Genomic DNA, 22800 nt, shown 5'->3' with positions numbered 1-22800 from the left:
AAAAAAAGCACTGGATGCTTTTCCAAAGAATCTGGGTTCAGTTCCCACTACCCACATAACACTCAGTTCCAGGGGATTCATTGCCATATTCTGGCCTCCATGGACTTTGCACACATGGGTGCACTTGCATAGATGCAGGCAAAAATACTCATATACATAAAATAAAAATAAATAAAGACACAACTGGTTAGTGACAAATGACCTTCTTGAATTTAACTTCTTATTTTCTTGGGTAACCAAACTCAGTTAAACAAACAAACAAGCAAATATACCCATGTTTCTGTGCATAGAAATAATTTATGGCAAGAAAGAATTCTAGATTTAATTGGTCCAGAGTAGTATTAGTTTAGTTTTAATAATATAGTGAATAAAATCAGTAAAAATTTGTAACAAGTTCCTATACCAAAATATTTCTACAAATAACACATTTTAGACCTAAAAACTTCTGTAATTTTTGAGTCATATGATTCTATAAAATTACAAGTTAATACTGGGACTTCCTGAAGTATGAGGCTTAATAAACATTTGTGAAAATGTGATAAGGGAAAAAACCATCATGTAGTTCTATAGAATGTGTATCTCTTTGTGGTGGGGAAATTGTCCTATTCACTGTTTTCCCAGATCAATAACAATTTAGTGAGTATTTCCTGAGAATAAATAAAAAATAGGTAACTGAAAGTGCTAAATAATTATCATTTTCATCTTATTGTTCACAGATGAAATGATTAAAACCTTGTTTCTAAATATAATAAATTCTCAAGCATTGATAAAAATATCAAAAGACTGATGTATATCATATTAACATAGTTTGATAGAGAGAAATAGATGATAGATGGATAGATGATAGATAGATAGATACATAGATAGATGGATAGATGGAGAGAGAGATAGAAGATCTCAAAGCTCCATTTCATTCCTTCCTAGGCACTGTTTTAGTTAGTCAGTGCTTATCAGTGCTTGACTTTCCTGATCAGTATTGTCACACTGCTTTTATACAAAGTCATACATCACTCGATGATAAGCTGCAGTATGACAAATGCATTCTGAGTTTATGTTGTCAGTGTGTGAACACAATAAAGTGTACTTCCACAGACATAAACAGTGCATCAGATCCTTGATGTGGCCTCCTGATGCAGTCATGAGATATGGTAAACAGGAGATACATGAGACTGACACCATTCTAACAGTCTACGCTATTGTATAGTTAATATTTTTACAGGTAGAAAGGGTACACTCTAAAATAAAAAAGCAGAGTATAATACATAAACTAGTAACAGTTATCATTTCAAATATCATGTACTATATATAATTCTGTGTGCTGCACTTTGATTCAACTGTTGGTTGAATTCAACAAACAGAAGGCTCATTTAAATCAACAACACATTCAAGGCATTGTGTTGTGATGCTAATATGGCTAGGACAGCACTAGTTGGTAGGGACTTTTCAGCTTCATTACTATGTAATGGAACCAGTTTCATATATTCAATGTGATGGTGATTTCATTATGCAATCAGGACTGTATTTTTACATTGTTGGGCATGCTTATTTTATTTCATATTATGTAATTCTTTTCAAATCATTTTTGTGAAAGGTTGCTCTTCTCCATACAAGATAACAAGATCATTGGTATTTGGGTAGGTATAAACTTTAGGTTTTTGTTTGTCTTAGGTAAACTTCTCTGTTGTAATAGGTGCATCCTTATGGTGTAGCTAAAGTGTAAATTTTATGCTTTGAGTCCTTAAAACTAATAGTTAGCTTATTCTATGGATGTTTATAAGGCAACATAGGGAATATTAAACACATATTAAATACCATTCTCATCATTGAAGCAAAAAAACCTCCCTCTCTTACTGGTATATTCAATTAAAACAAGCAAATAAAAGGATAATAACATGCTTTTGGCACCTGTATTTATTTTTTTAACCAAAATAATTCATTTCAGTGCTTACTAATAAATGGCTATTCAGTGAGCTTATTTTGTAACAATTTTCAAAGGAAATACGTAGCCTGAAATGTATAGTAAACGTTAGATATAACTGGGATTGTTCTTCATGCAGGTAAGTTTAAAATGAACATTCAAAACATCTGATCAAGTTTTTGCTGACCTATACAATACCTGCATCTTAATAAGTCCTATTTCAGCGCCTGTTTTCTGATGAATAGCTGCGCTCCAAAATGCTCTGTCCGTGGTGCTGAAACCTCTTGTGATCTATGAGCATGTCTTACTGATAAATTCTTATGTCAGTCTCTCTGTGATAGTGATTCATCAGGTTGTAAGATTTGTGCTTGGGAAACACATCGAATTAACAAGTGCCATATTTTGGTTTTGTTGAAATTAACACAGTTTGTCCTTTCATTTTAAAGAGTGCATAGCAATTGCTTTGCACATTGTCAAAAACAGCTGGGATTTAATTAGAAACTGTCAATAGTAACACAAAAGAAATGTCTAATATTAACAAATAAATTGATATGACTATCATGCTGGGAATGTTTGCAGGCTGGTGACATGCTGATAATATGCACTATAGTACTGTTTAAAAAAAGTTAACTGATTATGAGCACAGCAGTTATTAATATGGAAGCCTTATGACTGTCTAGATGGTGGAGATAAGCGACTTGACTGTTAAAATTATGGCTTATTATCTTGGGTTTTTACATTTCAGAATGTTTCCTTTGCATAAATACATTTACTTTTTCAAGACTGTGTATATAATAACTAAAACCCTCTAGCACACTGTTTTTGTTAATTTTTCAATGAAGTTATTTCACTGCTTACAGTGGGTTTTAATATAATTAGTAGCACTCTTTGAGCTTCAGTCTATAACTTGAGATCTTTATGAGCTGTCTTTTCTTAGACATTCATATTTAATCTTAAAGGACTGTATTTTATCTCTGTGTTTTACTCTAAATTATTTTAGAGTCCTTTCCTTAGTTAAAAAAAAAAAAACTTTCCTTTTGCATATTTTTATTGTTGGCAAGTTGCAATTCCAGTTTTTGGGAGATTGTTTGTAGCAAGAGATTCATGAGTTTAAGGCCAGTATGGCTTACATAGCAAATTTGAGGCAAATCTATGTTGTAGAGTTATGAGTATATTGCCTGCATGTGTGTAAGTGTACTCATGTCATGCAATGCCTACAGAGGTCAGAAGGGATCATTTGGATTTCCTAGGAACTGGAGTTACAGGCAGTTGTTAGCTACCACGTGGGTGCTAGGAATCAAATCTGGGTCCTCTGTAAGAGCAGCCAGTGTTCTTAACTGCTGAGCCATATCCTTGGCCCATTTTTGAAATAGTAAACTTTGTAATTATCTGGGCTTTTATATTAGGGTAAAATAAAATCAGTGGTAAGTTTCAAAAAATTGAAACTTGATAAACTTTTGCTACTAATTCATTTAATTTTATTGTGAAATTCTAAAGCCTTAGTCTTAAAACAGCACATGGAATTTCTCCATTGTGTTTGTAGTATAGCCAATTATTAAATTCTTCACTTGTTACTTCAGTGATGCTCATTATTTAAAACCACAAAGTAATGTGGCAATATTTTTTGCACAGCAAGCAACTTACAACTGATCTGTTGATTATTAGACTTTTACTTATTCTAATATTGGATTTAAATCATTTGAGCCTTATAACTAAATATATTACAAAAGCTCATTGTTTAAAAGATCTTTACATGAATATGTAATTTACTGGAGGATTTTTTTGAGTGAGTAATTAAAGTGTTAAACATAATATTATTGTCTTTTAATATTGATAAAGTGCTGTCTATAATCCATTTGTGCATCATAAAATTATAGTTATGAACCTAATAAAGTTATTATTTTTAGCATTCCAAATTTCATTGTAGAAAACACTTTCAAAATCTGTCATTTAAATGATATTTAATCAGATGATATTTCCCAGAAATTATTCTTTATTTATAAACAAAACAAGACAAAAGCAATTGATTTTAATCCAAAATGTATTTTTCCTTATAAAAGAGGTCCACATACTCACTGTGTCTACTCTACAGAATTTGTCCTTTTTATTACACCACGTGTCAATTCAAGTTTATCTGGTCACTGCAAAAACTCGTGGCTAATATGTGTAATACAACACAGGAGGAGGTATTGCTCAGTTCAACTACTCATATACTTAAAAAAAATACAGAAATGTTTTTGTTCACTTTAACTGTAGTCCAGACAGAAAAGTTACATGAAAGTTCTAGAAAATGGAATTGTTTTATTTGGTTGCCTCAGTCCTCTTGGAAGCCAGTCAATTTAAATGCTGAGCTTGTATGTGTTTCCATTGGTCAGAGCAGCATTGGTGAAGCTTAATCTTTTCCAAAATGATATTCCCCTGCTTGTTGTTGTGTTGTTGTTGTTTTTAGCACTTCTGCAGTCTTGAGCTCTTCTTTGAAGTAGGCTTTGTTGGTTGTTTTCAGGATACATTTGTTGGCACACTTATAACTGTTGCTTTCACTTCCAAGGATGCACTTTTTTCTTTGCCTGCTTCCCAGAGGTTTATCAGAGGAGGATAAAGCTCGCTGAATGCAAAGGTTGGTTTGTGAAAGTAATTCCTCACATAGCTGTGTTCCCCTTCACACTTTATTTCTTGAGAGAGGCAGCTGAAGAGACACATCACGCCGATAATCCCTAGAAGACCACCAAGGCAGGCCATAAAGGCTGTGTTACTCTTTTCATAGTCCTTTCCATAATTGTCCAAACTTTTTGTGGTGACATTTACACATTGTTTTCGGCTTTTCTGGTAGATGGTGGGAATATCAATACAAATTTTATACTCAGTAGATGGTTCCAAATGAGTAAGATTATATACCTTGACATCAGATGGTATTCGAGCACTTTGGGCAGCATGAGTGTGTTCAGGCTTGACAAAGGCTGTCCACTTAACACTGGATTTAAGAATCTTAGAGCTTGCTTTCCAAGACACCAGAATGGAATTGGCCTGAATATCCCTTATTTTAATATTCAAAGAGCCATTGTCATCCTGGGGCACAGAACCATCCACTTTGATCATGACAGACTTCAAGTCAGCACCAACTAGGTTAGTTGCTATACAAGTGTATAAACCTCCTTCCTTCGGGGTTATACCACTTATGTCTAGTGTGCCTTCTGAGTGGAGATAGAACTTGTCTCTCAGAGTGTTGGGCAGCAATTTTTGACCAGAAGGTGTGATCCAGTAGATTTCCGGCTGTGGCTCTGCAGTAGCTCTGCAATGAAGGGAGACATAGCTATTAGCTTCTACATCCAAATTAGAAGGAAAGCTCTCAGGAGCTATGAGAGGGAGACAAATTTCCATCATATCTCTAAAGTGCACCTGCCGAACATTCTGGCCTTGGAATTCAGGTGGGTCCACGCAAAATAGAGAATCGGGTTCCATAAATCGAATGTTGGTTTTGTTCATGTTAATCCAGCGGATGACACAGTCACACCTGATGGGATTGCTGTGTATGCTGATTTCCTTGAGGTTTGGCAAAGATTCTATGGTACCATGGTACAGTGCACTGAGGGCGTTGCTGTTTAGCATGAGAGATTCCAGCTTAGGGAGTCTGAAGAATGCATTAGGATGAATGTAAGACAATCTGGGGTTGTTAGTAGCTTCTATCTTTCTTAAATCTGGCAAGTTATCCACAGCAAGACTGTCAATGGAAACAAGCTCAGGCATATTATTTATCCCCAACTCTTTTAAGTGTAGCATATTGCTAAAATCACCCCTTCGTATTCTGTTAATAGGATTTTTATTTAGATCCAAAAATTTGAGGTTAACAACTTTTTGAAGAGCAATCTGGGGTACTTTAATAAGCCTGTTGTCATAAAAAGAGATGCTTTCCAAGTTTTCAAGTCCAACCAAGGCGTTATCTGGTATTTCCGTGAGGTTTATCCCAGCTATAACCAGGCTGCGAAGATTGAGAAGAGGCTGAAAGTTCATGTCTTTGATTTTGATGATTGGATTCTCCCCAATCATTAGGATCTCTAGGCTGGGAAGGGCATCAAACCACTTACTGTTGATCATCTGCAGTCTATTTGAGTTGAGATGAAGTCGAAGAAGATTATGTAGGCCAATAAAAGCTCCAGGTGAAATTGTAGAAAGCAAGTTGTGATTAATATAGAGTTCTTGTAAGTTGCTCAGCCCAGACAGACATTTTTCAGGCAGCTCAGTAAGTTTGTTTTCTTCCAGATACACAGAAAGAAGCTGAGACATCTTTTTTACATTAATATTGGTGACTGAAGATAAATTGTTTTGAGATAAGTCCAGGCCAGTAAGGTTTACTGGAAAGTCTGTGGAATACTCAATTCTTGCAATATTATTAGTTTGTAGGAGCAGAATCTGTGTGTCCACAGGCAATCTGGCCGGGAAATTGAAAAGCCCTAAATCATTACAATCCACTGTGGATGCTTCCATGTAGATGGATCTGGGGGTGAACCAAGGCCTGATTTCACATGTACATAATTGTGGGCAATCCAACTTTTTATCTCCAGCTTGTACTAGTGTAGTTATAGCTAGGCCAAGTAGCACATGGATTTGGAGTGGCATGTCCTTCATCTTAGCTTTTGTCTTCAGCAATTTAATGGGCCCTTAAGGATTCCAGTCACTGCTAGTAAGTTCAGTAAGAGCTGATTGATCAGGAAAATACTTGCATTTGTCAAATGATGAATGCCGCAGAACTGTAGATACTTTTTTCATGGAAATAATTATGATTACCACAGTTGTATTTTCCAAAAATGTCATACATAATGGAGCAAAGGTAGTCACTGTCTCCTTAATGATATGATACTGAAGTACTCTTCGACGATGGATGATGTATAGATGATCATAGGATATTGAGCAATTCATTTACTTAGAAGTGTATGGTTCAAATCCCATCCTTGTTTAGTACTTGAGGAAATAGAGTCATTATTCTAAATGTAATAGAAGAAAAAAATAATTAGTTCAAGAGGAAAAGCCATAATTAATGTTCACTAATGAGTTCTAATTATTTCATATATATTACTACTGGAATTTTCAGTTATTTTTCTTTTCTTTGATTTTCTCCTTGTTGGTTCAGACATTAGATGAACCAAAACAAGTCAATCTTCAGAAGGCTGAAGTTTTGTTAAATATAATGTACTTCCACAATTTTTCTATTTCAAAACTTCATTTATACCTCTAATTTCAGTTATTAGATTTTTCTTTTCTTTATCATTTAACTCTGGTTGGGGGGGGGTGAACAGCCTTTCAGTGATGATGGGTTTGTTATATGGAAATAATCCTGTTCTGTTATGGTCATTAAATGAGCTGGTGCTTCCTTTCACCCCTTGGAGACAGCATTGGGAGGCAATATTGTTCATGATTGCTAAATTGGCTAGAAATTGTGGTATTTAGCTCACTTTCATTCTTTTATTCATACTTTTCTCCTTTGTATAAGGTAACCTAAGTGTTGCAGCATTTAGAGGCTACAGAGACTAATTTATTGTAGATGTATATAATTCTTAACCGAACTTCAGATTAAGGTTTGATTGTTTTTATCACTGAGAATAAACTTAGAATCCTTCAGTCACTAACAATTAAAAAAAAAAAAAAAAAGCTACTGTCTTAATCCAGTAAAACGGATGCTGTAAAAGGGGTTTCCTCTTTTAAATGGACACTGATACTATTGTCACTGAAAAATAGGTCAGAAATTGAGTTGCAGTTTTGCTGTGTGTTGTATGTTAACATGCCATACTGCTTTTAGGTATATGCCATCCAGATGGATTGCTGGGAAAGTTCCTTCTACCCCCTTCAAATATGCAGGAATGTTGGCATTGTTAGACTTTTCATCCTGGGCTTTTCTTCCGGTGATAATGGATGAGTAACAGTCTGTGAATGCTGCCTCCTTTATACTTTGACTGGTACTGACTGTCACAGTGGCATTGTTGACTGAGGATAAGATGGATGGTTCAGTGACAGACATGAACATCCTAAGACATTTGGTCCATGGAGGGATAAAAATATTCCTTTTTAGAAAATAAAGATGTCTTTGTTTCTAAAAATTGTAAATAATTTACAGTTCAAAGTCATAGCTAACTTGTCTCTTTCCCTTTAACATTCAGAAAGGTGATTTTTATCTAAAACTGAATCATGAGGTTCAGATAACTATTAACTAGCTTTGAATTAAAGGTATCTGTATTGTTTTCTTCACACTTCAAGCCTATGTCCTCTGGGAAGTCCACTTTCATGTAGCTCCAGTAATACCGAGTGTCTCTCTCCTGTCTCTCAGTGTTCTTGTGGTCACAATACAGACCTCCTTAAAAGCATAAAGCTTTCCTGACTTTGCATCCTCAGATTCAGGACCTGGTAACTAGAATGTTAGCAGATGTTCACAAAATGTTTTGAGTACACCAGAGAATGGATTTTATAAGTAAATGTATATTTGCATCATTTTATGTACAATTTAAGTAATCCAATTTGTGTAATGAATTTAACTGCCCTTACTTTTATAAGTCTTACTAGGTATACAAAATGTACATTATCTGCATTTGTTTGTATGCAAGATTCAAAGATTCATTCTAAGGATAATACAAAGGAATATTAGACTTTAAAAGTCAATCTACTATATTTTCGATTTATTAGTTAATATGTCAGTGAACATTTATTATCTTCTATCTGCCAGTTATTGGGTTTGGGGCTTGAAGAAGAAAAGGTAACTTAGGTATGATCACTTTCTTTAGTAAACCGGCAGGAGGGCAAAACACAAGTAAACAGGTGGCAACCATTCTGTGGAAGGTTTAGGTCAGAAGCACGGGAACCTAGAGGAATGGCAACTAAATAAAACTTACAGAAATCCATTACCTTTTGATGTCCAAAATGAAGAAAAAGCCTAGGTGGAAAGTACAAAATTCATTTTTGTGTGTTTCCATTAATCATTCAGCTGAGAATGAGGGAGCCATATCTTCTGCCAGTTAATTGGTTGAATGGCTTTCTGCAGGCAGTGTGAAGGGCAGCCTACATCCTGCAATTAAGCAGAAGATAAATTATTACATGCATGTATAACATAAGAATGTCACTTTTTCATTTTGAAATATTTGGTGGGTATGTTTTTGAAATTAACCTTTATGTTTAATTAGAATTTTTTACTGACCCTATTTAATCAGTTATATAGACATACTGGAAACAACCACAGTTTGAACTAGGTTTATCCAGGAAGCTTTTGAAAAACAAGAGTTCTTATAGTAGGGAACAACTTCAACTTTTGTTTATGCTGGTCTGTAAGAAGAATTTGTCATATGAGAAGCACTATAGAGGCTTCAGACATTTAACCTTTATTAGACTATTGACTCTTTCTTGATATTTTTACTAATAGCTGTCTGGTGTGGGCTATTTTCAGGATAGTAAGGCACTAGTAATATTATCCTATTTCTTAGTACTTTATATCTTTTAAATATCTTCTTAATTCATTATTTTATGTTAACAATGGACTTGTGAGATCGATTAGTGAGAAACTCAGAATACCCCCCCCCTTTTTTTTTTAATGTTTGGGTGCCAAGACCTTACAATATTGCATTCTGATCTGTTTGAGAGCTCATCTGCCTGCAACCACATGGCTAATAAATAAAAAGGCATAATTGGAACACAGGTGTTTTCCTGATGCCCTCAACTCTTTCTAGAAAGTCATGCTGAACACATACAGATGTGATAATTTTAACAAGTGTGTAGTAAGTACAGTAAAATTTATTTTTTTTCTTAAAAAGATTTGACATTGCCTTGGTCTTCAGATATTCGGGCTTAGAAAATTCATCTTCCCAATTGACTAATAACAACTAAGGTGTGATTCACACAAATTGGACTCATGAGGGACTAAAATAAAAACCCAAATGTCAATATATTGCAACTGAGAAGTATAACAGAGAAGTTTACAATTCCTGAGTCTGGCCAGGGCTATTGCTCCATTAAAAAATAGACTTTGGAGTAGAACTTATCAATATGGAGCTTACTTATGAATATATCAGAGGCAAAGAAGTCAGACTAGAGCTCTTGATTACCACAGTCATGAGGACAATAGCCTCCACATCCTACAATAAACAGTGTACGCCATGGAGAGTGGAACTCAAAGTCTCCTGGGTTATTTCTCACCTGTGTCTTAATTGTTATTTATATTTCCTTAAGAATTTACTAAAAGAGAAATTATTAGTAATAGATAATTTATATATGTTATATCATTAGATTATTAGTAGTTATTTCAATGCTTGATTATTCATCAGCTAGGTATTTAATGTTTAGATTATCTTGTTAGATTTTAAGATTATTGTGATTAGGGTTATTGTTCAACTCATGTTTTATTTGATTATGGTAATACATTTAATTGGTTGAACAGAACCTAGATAGTAACTTAATAACCAATAACTTCCAAATTTGTTTTTCCATAGCTGTATTGAATAGCAATATATCAAACAATAATTATAAAGATATTTTTTTAAGTTTCAAGTATCCAAAAATAAACAACAGCCAGAAAGGAAGAGAAAAAAATTATTTGTATTAGATTTTTACAGAAATTTCCTCCATTGTCTGATATTTTAATAATTGGGTTGTCCCAGTTCTCTACCAAGTGTCCACTGCAAATGAAGATGGGAATGACAGTCACCGGTTTTACCATAGCTGGTCTTCAGTCCCATGCTTCAGTTTTGCCACTGAGAACATTTTCTCTACTTTTGGCCATTTGGAGATTTGAGCAAGATAGCAATGATAATGATAATGTTGATTTTAAAGCCAGAATTTTCATTTCTTTTTCTATATATTGATATAAAAAGTTAAAAAACAAATTAATTATGCAATTAAAAATAAGTTGACAGATTAGCTGCATTTTAAATTTCTCAGAATTTCAATTTCCAGAGAATTTTCACCTTTCTCTTGCCTCTCACAGCTTTCTATCTGTCATTTATTATTTTTGAACACTTGGAAGAAAGATAAAAACCATTTGAAAAACATTTCTAACAGAAAAATATGAATAAGATAATGTCTAATATACTTAGTAATTTCCTATATTCTATTATTTATCAACAATTTGTTTCTCAAAAATTAGAGTAAAGAAATTATCCTTCAAAGTAAAATCGGTGTTTTTACTTGAGTTTCAAAGGTTTTAGACTGGATATTGTACCCTGGTGAATTGACTGGTGAATGAATAAGCGTAGGTAATGTACAGATGAAATGTCTTGTTCTTTTCACTGAAGTGTAGTAATTAAGCCACATGCAAACAACATACAGAAGGACAGAGTGCATCTTATTAAGTGTTGGCTTTTGCTAGTGTGAAAGTCCACGGGGTCATTCTCTCAAGCTTTAGGAACCCACTCTGAGTTAACTACTGTTCTTTTTAGCTGTTTTCCTTTGCTTTTGCATATAGCACTAGTTTTAAAGGTCATTTTGTATCTTTTAGTTCTAAAGACAGCATAATCATATGTTAAAGCAAAATAAGTTAAAACTGAATATTTTAAATGTTTAAATGATAATACTGAAATGTCATCAGAAATGAAAACATGTATCTCAACATGTTGTATTTATAAATAAAGATGCCTATAGGTGATTTGAGAAAATGACTCCTACAGGTTCAAAGTTAGGCCTTCATTATTCCCCCTTTCTTTTATCTATGCAATTTCTCAGTAAGCATTTTGTGTGTGTATTGTGCCAGTTACTAGGCTTTCATTATTAAGCTCTTCATTCTATAAATATCTTCTTTTCATTTTTAAAATGTAAAAATTAACAAAAAATTTGCCAGTTACCCTAAGACTTCCTGTGTGGGTGATTCAAGTTGTCGTCGTCATCCTCCTCCTCCTCCTCTTCCTCCTCTTCTTCCTCCTCCTCCTCTTCCTCTTCCTCCTCCTCTTCTTCTTCCTCTTCTTCTTTTTAAATTTTAAGAAGCACCTGAAAATGTGGAATTTTTCTAATGCATGTTTTCTTTCATGCTTTCTAAACTTTTCTCACAGTTAATGTCATTTCTCATATTGGCTCCCCATGTAGATTTTGCCTACAGGAGAGCAACAGGCCTATAAATGTCCCATAAAAGAACAGATTATATGGGACACTGACAGCATGAAACCTCCCAATTTAGTCCACCAAAAGAAAGCAGTTTTAAGAATTCTCATATAATTTTAATGCCTGTGGACACTAATCATAACTGCAATTTCTTTATAGGGCAGATTTTAGATTTCAGAATCTAAAAATACAAATTATTTCTAGACAGAATTATATGTGGAAACCTTTTGTAGAAAAAATAGTATTGCATTTTCCTTGTAAAGGGATCTTTGTTCAGTAGCTTCTTCATCCTTTTCTCATCATTTATGAAACATTAATTGAACACCTAGTTTAGGAAAGGCATTCTTACAGATATGGAAAGGGGCCATTAGCTAGGGTGAAATATCTGCTCACAGTGTTCTCAGCTACTGAAACAGTAGATAGCTAAGGAGGATCGTACACAGTAGATTAGATTTACAATAAAGGTGTGTGCAGTGGCCTGTGAGGTCACCAAGGGGAATGCTTAACTCTCTCTCCAACAGGGGCAGCAGGAATGCTGTAAGGCCTTTTGTAAGACTGTAATAAAAAGCTCCTGAGAGATAGTGGAGAAACAGGAGGGCAAGAAAATTTGAAATCTACTGTCTTAGAATTTTACAGTTCAGATTGTATTTTTACAATTCAGAAGCTTAGGAACAAAGTGTGCCTTCTTGCTTGTACCTTATTATTTGTATTCTAAAGACTGCTCCATGTGGAAGAGAAACATTTTGATACTTGTTTCAAGTTAAAAAAATTTGATGCAGATAAAAAGTTGTCATGGCTACATTAAAACCCAGTTTTCCCTTTTCTTCTATAGCAAATTGCTAGCTAAGTTCATTTGTAAAGAAGTTAAAATCCATTCTCCCATTATCTGACTGCATATTCCCTTGTTATAAAATTCAGTCTTTCTTCAATTCTAATTGAAGGTTTCATATCCCCAAAGTGTCATTGAGATAAACTAAATGCATCCCTATAAAAAGGAATATGCTTTTCCCTTTGGGAAGTATTTATTTTTCAATCACTCAAGCCTCATTATTTGAATTCATTTGTCACCTCGTGAAGTGGATCTTTCAAAGATTTCATGAAAGTAATCTTGAAAAGTTGACCTGTTGATAGAAAATGGATGCAGGGAAATAAAACTTGTTTTGCATAACACAAATGAGATTTACTAGGCACTTTTGTAACTTCATAAAACATCTCCTCTCCCATGCAATAAATTATTGATTTATAAAATTTAGAATTTGAGCTGCAAGATCTCTGAAATTCTTTCACATTCTAAATTTATAGGATGCACAACAGTATTCTGTGAACATGGAGGATTTTTTTTAAAGGTGTTTAATTATTGCCTGGGTGTAAACTCAGTTATCTGAGTTTATTGAATTTTTTTTATTTAATCACGTTTGTATTCAATCCCCTAACCCTGCACATTAACACATTAGGATCAATGAATTTTAGTCATAATAAGGCTTTTAAAAGCTATCAAATTAGTTGTCTGTCATAATCTCAAATTAATTATCTGTTGTTATTTTTATTTCATTTTATGTTTATGACCACTCAGAAGTAAATGCAGTAGAGCATCACTTTAGTTATCAAATCAAGGAGACATACTGCATGGACTAGGTGCCTTGATCTGAACACAGACATGGATTCCAGCCTCTTCATTTTGCCTCCAAAGCCATCTCAGCTACTGAGATCCACTTCCTTTCAAATGGATATTATAATAGCACCAGTCACTGCTGACTTTTCAAATGATTTGACTGCGCAGGTGCACTGCCTTGGTGTTTGTTGCTGTAATTTGGGTTGTTTTTCCTCTGATAATAACATTTTACTCCAATGGAAACAACTGGGCATTATAGAAGGACAAGCCTAAGAATTGTCATTGGTCCCTAGGCCCCATTTTGCTGTGTATTTCAGACACATCAGATTGCTGAGTCTTAGTTTTACTCAAAATTGGCCTTCAACCTACATTTTCATTGTTCTTTTCCACATGGATATTTAATGCTGTGAGAGACTTCTTGCAGAGTTGCCACTATGAGGAAAACTGCTTATTAGAGTCAAATGCAGACAGTGAGGACTGAGATCAGTATCCCAGGAGTGTTGTGTGTGTGTGTGGGGGGGGTAGCAGTTTCTGGATGCTCACAAATTCTCCTGTTGTTGATTCTGCTGTTTCTCATATGGAAAGAATTTGTATGTTTATTTTCATCCATAGTTTTTGCTCTTCCAAGAATCTTATTAGTAGCACACTATATGTGACATTGACTTTTGCACATAATTAGCAGAAAGCATGCCATTTTAAGCCATAATTCTCTCTTCGTGCTTGTGTTTCTTCACTGGGCTTCTTTCCATATATGGGGCTCTAATCCATGCATAACCCTCACATTGTTCAGGGTTATCTGAGAATCTGTAAGTCCTGATTTCCTCCTTTCTTTTCTAACTTCTCATTTGTCATTCTCTTGCTATTGCTTTTATGTAGTCCAAGTTTGTACCTCTCTGGGGGTGAGTGCTCCTTTGCTGCTATCCTTAACATGGGCTCATTTTAGATTGAAGTGCAGTGATCTTATTTCCTAAATTGAGATACGGGGTGAAAAAACTTGCTTGAGGTTGTAATTGAACTACAGTTCTGTATGTGGATAATGCCCTTCGTTAAATTACAAACATGTTAACCACTGAATATTATGAAAATATGCAAATTCAAGTTTAAGGAGACCATGTGACCTTCAGTGACTTCATTTGCATAATGAATTTTCTTGATGCTATATAATTATATAATTTTGTAATAACCTTAAATACATTGAAGACTATTTTAATGCAGATCCTTGTGAAGGCCTATAAAGGACTTTAATAGATTCTGAGGGGATTTACACAGAAATTTCATGAAATTTTTAGATCCTCATCATGTTCATTATATATTTAACATATGTGTCAAACTATAATGTAGGGATTGAGAGTTTCACCAGAATCAAAGTAGTCCTTAAAATTATACTTCAGACTTACACAAATATGAATTCATAGAGAGTTTCCATATTTTTCCCCCTGTGTGGGGAATTCAAACCAGGGCCTTGCATATGCTAGACAAGTACTCCCTTAATTACATCCTCAGCCCTGGAGATTATTTTTAAATATGTTCAGAATAAATTTTGTTTATGAGAAATATTTTCTTTCAAAATGTGTATATGTGCATATATGTGTTCTGGGATATGTCCATTCTACTCAGAAAATCCTGAACATGATTGATGAAAGTTATGTGCTAAGTTTCTCATTTCTTCCAACTTAAAAAAATATTTTATTTATTATTTTTATTTTATGTGTATGAGTGTAATACCTGCATGTAAGTGTACCCAAGTTGTGCAATGCCAGGGGAGATGGGAAGAGGGCGTTCCCTGGAACTGGAATTAAAGACGGTTGTTAGCTGCCATGTTGGTGTTGGTAATGGAACCCAGGTCTTCTGCAAGAAGAGCAATCAGTGCTCTTAACTGCTGAATCATCTCTCCAGACCATTTCTTCCAATTTTTATTCTTATTCAAATACATTCTCATTAAATGATTTAGTTAGGTATCAATATATATTTTAAAACACAGGTGTGTCAAGAAAAGATATCACCCCAAAATGTTTCCTTGCTTTCTTGATGTTTTTCTTGTAGATCTCACTCTTTTTCATGTCTGGGTTTTTTTGAAACCAGTGGAATGAAGTGGTTTGTAAAGGATGCCATCTTTTAATCTGAAAGGAAGTTCCATCTAGGAGTGAAGATCATTTCTCTGGTACTGTCTCTTGATTGGGTAGCAGGGGAGAGCATTATAGCCTGCCTTGCAACATCATGGTTTGGAAACACAAGTCTGATGTAGATCTACTTCCAATTTCCCTTCATTTATGATGAAAATATTTGGGGGTAATTATCTAGACAATTAAAGTGATTTTAAAATCTTTTTCTACTTTATTAGAAGACAGTCAAAATTTCCTGTCAGTCTCTATCCTTTGAATTATTGGAAGAGTGTATTTCTCACATATTAAAATAATAATAAAACAGTGATTTCAGCTTCAGTTGATTTTAAAGCTAGGCATAGTGAAGTTTCTTTAGGTTTTCTACACCCTAGGGTCTTATACAAAGGAGGATGCAGTAAGCATGTGTGTACACCCTTCCCCCACAAATAACCCAAAAGGTATATTCCATTTTGATTGACACACAGGGACATCATAAAAAGTGACAGCCAAAAGGTGTCCTCGGAATTTTTTTTTTTCTCTTCGATGAACTCAGTTGGACAGAATGGAAGATCATTGGCTTGTGAGAAGGGAGGAAGCCCCTGGACAGGAGGCCAATCACATACTGTGGATAGAGAAGGAGGCTTGTTTTAGTTTGACATTGTCACAGAAATACCTCAAGGTCAGTTGTCAGACAGGAGCTTCCTCTAATAGGAACTCAGAGTAAATGGTCCCTGGATAGTTCATGTTTTGTTTTGACTATAATAAAATGCTGGTACTCAGTGCTATTTAAAAACACAGCATATCAGTGTTATTGCTGAAAATTGAGAAAATAACATGTTTTGAAAGGATATGAGCGATGAGATCCTGTGGTCAAATCATTTCCTCAAATGCAGTAAATAAGAAAATAACTTGTAGCACTACATTTTCAGGAGATGTAGGAATCACCCGTTGAGTAATGTAGCTGTGAGTGGTGCTGGTCATACAAATGAATGGGAGTGGTCATACAGATGCAGTCTGTATTGTTAGTTCCATATAATGAATGTGGAATAGTTTGTATTTTAATTTTAAAATTTTGCCAGATTTCCCTCATGCTCTGTGGTTTTCCCCTTGCAGTCCTGACAATCTGCTTAAAGCAGCATTGAGATATTTTTGTCCAGGGACTACAAGAAGGATTTTAAAATAGAACAACATTGAAGGCTTGAGAGAAGCTTTTGGAATTATAGCTTTGAATTTCCAAGGTAATCTTTTCAGCAAGGAATGGTGGTGGCCTTCATGTCTGTGTATATGTTTGTGCACCTTTCTTGATTAGAAATTGCTTCCTGCCTAGACCATGGGCTCTTTCCCAATACTTGTGCTGCTCAATAACTAATGTCACATGACCTAGTGCCATTAGATGTATCCCCCCCCTTTCACTTTATGGTGCTAAGCATCGAACGTGCTAGAAAAGCATTCTGCTACTTCTCAGACCTCAAAGAAGTCTTAAAGAGCAGGTAGAGTTACCTTTCTGATGCTCGATGGATCAGTCACATTTTATTATTTATTTCATTCATGGAAATCAAAGGGACTATAAGCAAGTTAAAACTTGGAGTTGCTTTTTCTGTCACCTCACTTCATTTGCTCAATCTCTTTGGGACTTGACAATAGCCATAACTAAGTTGAGGTTAATTATGTAGGGATGTCTTAAGTAGATAGCCTTGTGAGATTTGGTTGCTTGAAAATCCTTTAATTTTAACTGTTATTGATACAAGAGGACATGTTTGATTCACATTATACCTGCTCATAGTGGACTCAATGGAGAATTCTGCTTTGTATGTATCCAGTGATATTTGACCAGTATATCCTTACATCTGGGTTATGAACATTTGGGGAATAAGAGATCTCCCCAAAGAGTGGTATAACTACAAAAGATGCATTATCCTACAACTAGTGCATAGAAAGGACCAAAATTAAGGGCGGACATAAAAAGACTAATGGCCATTTCCTTAAAGTGGAAAGCAGTGTAATTTGCGATGCCTACCAGATTTTAATTCTGTGTTAATGGGCAGTATAGGCCCATGCTAGCATTATACTTCTGTGCAGCTACCTCATGAGAACCATGGGCAATGTGCCCAATTACACATCTTTTTTTCAAGGTTGCACTTGGCTGAACCTGTAATGGAAAAGAAGTTCTAATGTGTGTGTGTGTGTGTGTGTGTGTGTGTGTGTGTGTGTGTGTGAGAGAGAGAGAGAGAGAGAGGGGGGGGGAGAGATCTTTTCAAAACACGGTTGTAAATTTGCACCCACTTTACACAGAAGCCTGGTATCCTTCTCAAATATAGATTAGGTGAAAATAGGAGGACAAATGACCTGCTTAGAGGAATGTCTTGGCAGTCTCACTGCAGATAATTCGAAATTACATTTAAGACCATCAGTTTACACCAAGCAAAATTCTACACTCTCTATATAATGGCAGCTCCAGATAGGATTTAGTGCATTCTTATAGATAAAGAGAAGATTCACTGTTTGATCTTCAACTAGGTTATGAAAAGAAATATCCCCTTCATAGTCTTACAATTCATGACCTTGAGTCCGTTCAGTTTGGTTCACTTTACCATACTATTCCATTGTGATCAAACAAGGTTACCTTTTGAAAATATTTCATTTGTGATATGCAACAGTAATGTCTTAGCAAATAAGTACTCAATATTAACTTCATATTATGGAGAGATTTTTGGAACTTAAAGGTCCTAAATATTATACATTTATGTTTTTATATTTATATTTCTGTTTTCTAGATTTATCCAGTACACCTGTGTGGTAATGTTTAGATTAAACCACCCAAAATGAAAATAGAAAACTTTTTAATTCATGATGATGGCTAATAGGGTATAATCCATCTTTGTGATTAGGGCCAACTAGATGGATTTCCAGGAAAAGGCATTTGCCACTAAGCCTAATTGCCCGAGTTTCGTCCTGGAACCCACATGATGGACGGAAAGAACTAACTGTTGGAGGTTGTCCTCTGACTTCCATACACGTACTGTGTAGCATGCACTCCGCCCAAAATAAAAGTCAAGAATTATAATTTAAAAGTCTATCTTTCTCATCATTCCTGGTAGTGTTTAGATTTTCTAGGAAGGTATAATATTGTTTCAGTAAGTTAAAAAAGTTACCCTGTCTTACATGAGAATAATAGTTGTTCTGCAGAATAATGGAAAATGTGGAGATGAAACTTCTAACTTTCCTCTTCTAGCTTTGGTGATTTATATTAACTGTACATCGAAATGTAGATTATTAAAAATATCATTTTCTGGGGCCGAGAGATGGATGGTTCAGTGGTTGAGAGCACTGACTGCTCTTTTAGAAGCCCCAGGTTCGACTCTCAGTTACCCACATGGTGGCTAACAATCGTCCGTAACTGTAGTTCCGGGGCATCTGACGCCTTCTGACCTCTGCAACATTGCACGAAATGGGTGCACTTACACACATGTAGGCAATACACTCATAAGCATAAAATAAAAATAATAAATAAAATATTTTTTAAAAATATTTTCTCTGGTGCAGACTTAATTTCAGTGTCCACAGACAGGTAGGGGCTTCAATGTTTTACTCATCATTCACTTTTTTTTAACTATAGCTCTATCCTAAAGATTCTTTTTCAGGCCTTCATAATAGTCAAAATAACAATGTCTGCATTTTAAAATTCAGTTCGACTTCCATTATGGCCTTATTTGATTCCCACACTTATCCTGACAGCAGGTGCTGTTATGCCCACTTCACAGCTGACAGTTTATAGAAATCAGCAAAGTTAGAAGAGGAAAGTTAGAAGTTTCGTCTCCACATTTTCCATTATTCTGCAGAACAACTATTATTCTCCTGTAAGATAGGGCAGCTTTAACTTACTGAAACAATATTATATCTTCCTAGAAAATCTAAACACTACCAGGAATGATGAGAAAGATAGACTTTTAAATTATAATTCTTGACTTTTATTTTGGGCGGAGTGCATGCTACACAGTACGTGTATGGAAGTCAGAGGACAACCTCCAACAGTTAGTTCTTTCCATCCATCATGTGGGTTCCAGGACGAAACTCGGGCGATTAGGCTTGGTGGCAAGTACCTTTTCCTGGAAATCCATCATGGTGGTCCAAGGCATAGAACTCAGATCATCAGACTTGGCAACAAATGCATTTACCCATTGCGACATCTTGCTGGTTCTTGTTCTGTTTTTCTAATACCTTGTTAAAATAGTGACTGACATTGTAGTTCAACAAATATTTACTAAATCAGTAAATGGATATCATTTTTTTCTTAATTGTAAATTTCTTATGATGTAATATTTTAAGTGCTGTTCAAGGCACTCATGACCCCTAGCTGATTTCACTCACACAGCAGGTTATTTGATGCTGAATAAACTCAGCAACTGATATGTCAGTGTGAATGCATTTTTTTCAGGACACTACCAAGCTAGATCAAAGATCACATGAAAATACCAGCATAGAAGCTAAAATTAAATTCAAATTGTTGAAAAATGATTATAAACATACCTATAATCCAGCTCTGTCCAGGTAATACCTTCAATAAATATGCTATGGGGAAACTAAAGGTGGTAGTGTTTTATTTGTATGTCTTTTTCACTTAAGGTGTGATTTTCAGTTGGTTTTCATAAGCTGTGTGGATGGCAATGACATAGTGTGGTGAAAAATTGTGTGAAAACATACGAGCAGAGAGTCAGTATGTGGCCTTTCTACTTGGAAAACAGGGAACTATGTAAATTTGGATCATAATATGCTCTTAATGTCTGGAAGGGCTCAAGGCTTTTAAAATTACAAAAATTACTTTACAAAGTGCTGAGGAACAACAAAAAGAAATAATAAATATGTAGATAATTGGGTGTAAATGTTGAGAAAAGGCCTCTAGAAGACTGGCTTGATGGGACTGGAGGCCAGATCCTGCTTGTTGCCAGCTGATAGTGATCAAATGGAAAGTAATGGTTGCACTGACAGTCTGTGAAGTGTACAACTCCAGTGAGGTCTGGCTTGGAGCGAAGAATATGTGCCAGAAAGTGGCACTTAAGAAGGCAGTGGACTTCAGAGCAGAAAAACACCCTGCTAATAAAATGTGTATATGTTCTGGTAAAGAAACTTGATACCAGCACTATCTTCTGTGAGTCAAGATTGGACAAATATTGTTGGTGTTAATTCAGCAGAAGTACCCTGTTTATGTACAGTACATAGGACATAAGTAAAATTTACTTAAAAGTGTAAGCTTTGTATGGTAGATACTGTAATACTATCAACAGAACTGAAATTATTATAATGAATCACAGCTTTGCAATAGGCAGCTGAGTGTTTCAAATAAATCTTTGGGAGTTCATTATTATCCAGCAAAATTGTTGCTCACCAGATCTAAAATAACAAATCTGTGGCCTTGACATTTAATCAGAGCATGAAAACACATTTATTGAATCTCATATTTGAGATTATTACTGCAGTGGCGCCCCAATTAAAGCGTGTGGATTTGAAGGTTCCATTCAGACAGTAAAATACAAAATGCTTGTTATCTATGCAAAGATTCTTTTTATTCATTACTCTGTTTGGTTGCCTTTCTTTCAATGTGCTTATTTTGAGTTTTTAATAAATAGTAATGGCTTTAGTGTAAGTATAAGAGGAAGCACTTGGAGTTTTTTAAGAGATAAAAGAGCAATAAAGTTAAAACTGATCATATTCTTCTGTGACTAAGCAATTGAATGTAAACCATGTATAACAGTGTTGAAAGGAAGTTTCCACCTGTTACAGGACTGGTATTATATCATAAGGCAGTTTTACATGCTTTCATAATTTAAATTATTAGACATCAAGTAAAAACTCCTTCAAATTCTGGCTAATAAGATAGGAAGAAAGGGGAGAAAAGGAGAGTAGGAAGAATAAGGGAGGAGACTGGGGAGGAAAGAGGCAGGAAAGGAATTTGTTTCTTCAAATTCTTCACCCTTCTTCACATTTTAGTGAAAGAAATTCTAAGTATTGTCTATTCATGAGCATCTGCAAATCACATTGCAGCTTAACTGTCTCTTCTCTGATTTAATAGAAACTTTGATTGTTTTCTAGGATTTACATACAAAGTAATTGTTTTTGCATTTTAATATAGAAGGAAGTAGATTGAATAAATGCATAACATATTAGAAATGCTATTAAGCAAATGATTCTGTGTGGTACTGTTGAATGGATGTTTTCTTTTACTCTTCTCAACAAAACACAAATTTCTCCAATTATTTTTAAATTGATTGTTCTCTATTGTTGCCCAAGGAAAAGTGGGGGAAAAATCCATTTATGTGTTGATTTCATCTCTGTTGCCTGATGTAATGGAACAGCCTGGGACTAATGCTTCCCACAGCCAGGTATTCATCCTTGCAGGCCTGGAAGAGCATTAGCAGCTCCATCCAGCATGCATATTATTTTCACACACCCACTTAAATTCTTGTCATTATTGTGTTATTTATAATTCTGTAGGGTCTTTTAGCAGACCAGATGTATTGCTCCCATCTTTGCCCTATTGAGTTGTTAACTGAAATTGTGAGCTCTCAGTCAAGGCTACCAAAAATGTTCCATATAGCAATACTGGTGAGGGCGAAGGCATGTTTGTCCCTGTAAGACTAGCATTTGGTCAAAAGAGAAGTCAAAAAAGCTTTCATACTTGTCATTGAGTTGGAAGAACAGGGCCAAATGTGGGTGTGCAGACATGTAAGCCCAGCATTTGAAGGCTAAGGTAGGAGGATTTTCCTGCTACATAACAAGACCCTATATTAGATAGACAAAAACAAAACACCAGGAGAACTAATACTCAGAGCTGAAATGTTCCAGATATTTTGCCTCTTTGTTTATTGGGTTCCATTTGAGAAGTAAGTAGGTCAGGAATAAATGTTCTGTTTTATTTAGTGTGAAGAGATTAAGCTGTTTGCTTCAGTATGTGGTAATGTTGGTGTTAACATGTTCTAAGATTCTGCATGGCACTCTTATAAAAAATAAAAAAATAAAAACACTGTTATTGTGAGATTAAGAGTATGTTTCCAAGAATGTTAACAGTATCTTACTTGCACTTATTCTTTAAAAAAAATTTAAATTTATTT

General features: G+C 34.9%; 2 protein-coding genes across 11 annotated transcripts in view; one reads left to right on the top strand and one right to left on the bottom strand.

Moving 5' to 3' along the window:
• Immp2l (inner mitochondrial membrane peptidase subunit 2) overlaps window positions 1-22800 on the top strand; it is a 964149-nt gene that overhangs the window by 461195 nt on the left and 480154 nt on the right. The window lies entirely within an intron of this gene.
• Lrrn3 (leucine rich repeat neuronal 3) overlaps window positions 3892-22800 on the bottom strand; it is a 34977-nt gene continuing 16068 nt past the window's right edge. Inside the window, exons 2-4 of the mRNA XM_029561490.1 lie at window positions 11728-11869; window positions 8807-8966; window positions 3892-6897 (exon numbers count right to left, since the gene is read on the bottom strand). Of these exons, the coding sequence (XP_029417350.1) occupies window positions 4418-6541 (2124 nt within the window). The 5' untranslated portion in view covers window positions 6542-6897; window positions 8807-8966; window positions 11728-11869 and the 3' untranslated portion in view covers window positions 3892-4417. The remainder of the gene's footprint in view (window positions 6898-8806; window positions 8967-11727; window positions 11870-22800) is intronic.

The sequence above is a fragment of the Nannospalax galili genome, unplaced genomic scaffold (genome assembly GCF_000622305.1).
Source record: "Nannospalax galili isolate Female #2095 unplaced genomic scaffold, S.galili_v1.0 scaffold273, whole genome shotgun sequence".
NCBI lineage: Eukaryota > Metazoa > Chordata > Mammalia > Rodentia > Spalacidae > Nannospalax > Nannospalax galili.
Note: the sequence above shows the minus strand (reverse complement) of the source record. Positions and strands in the feature narration are given on the sequence as shown.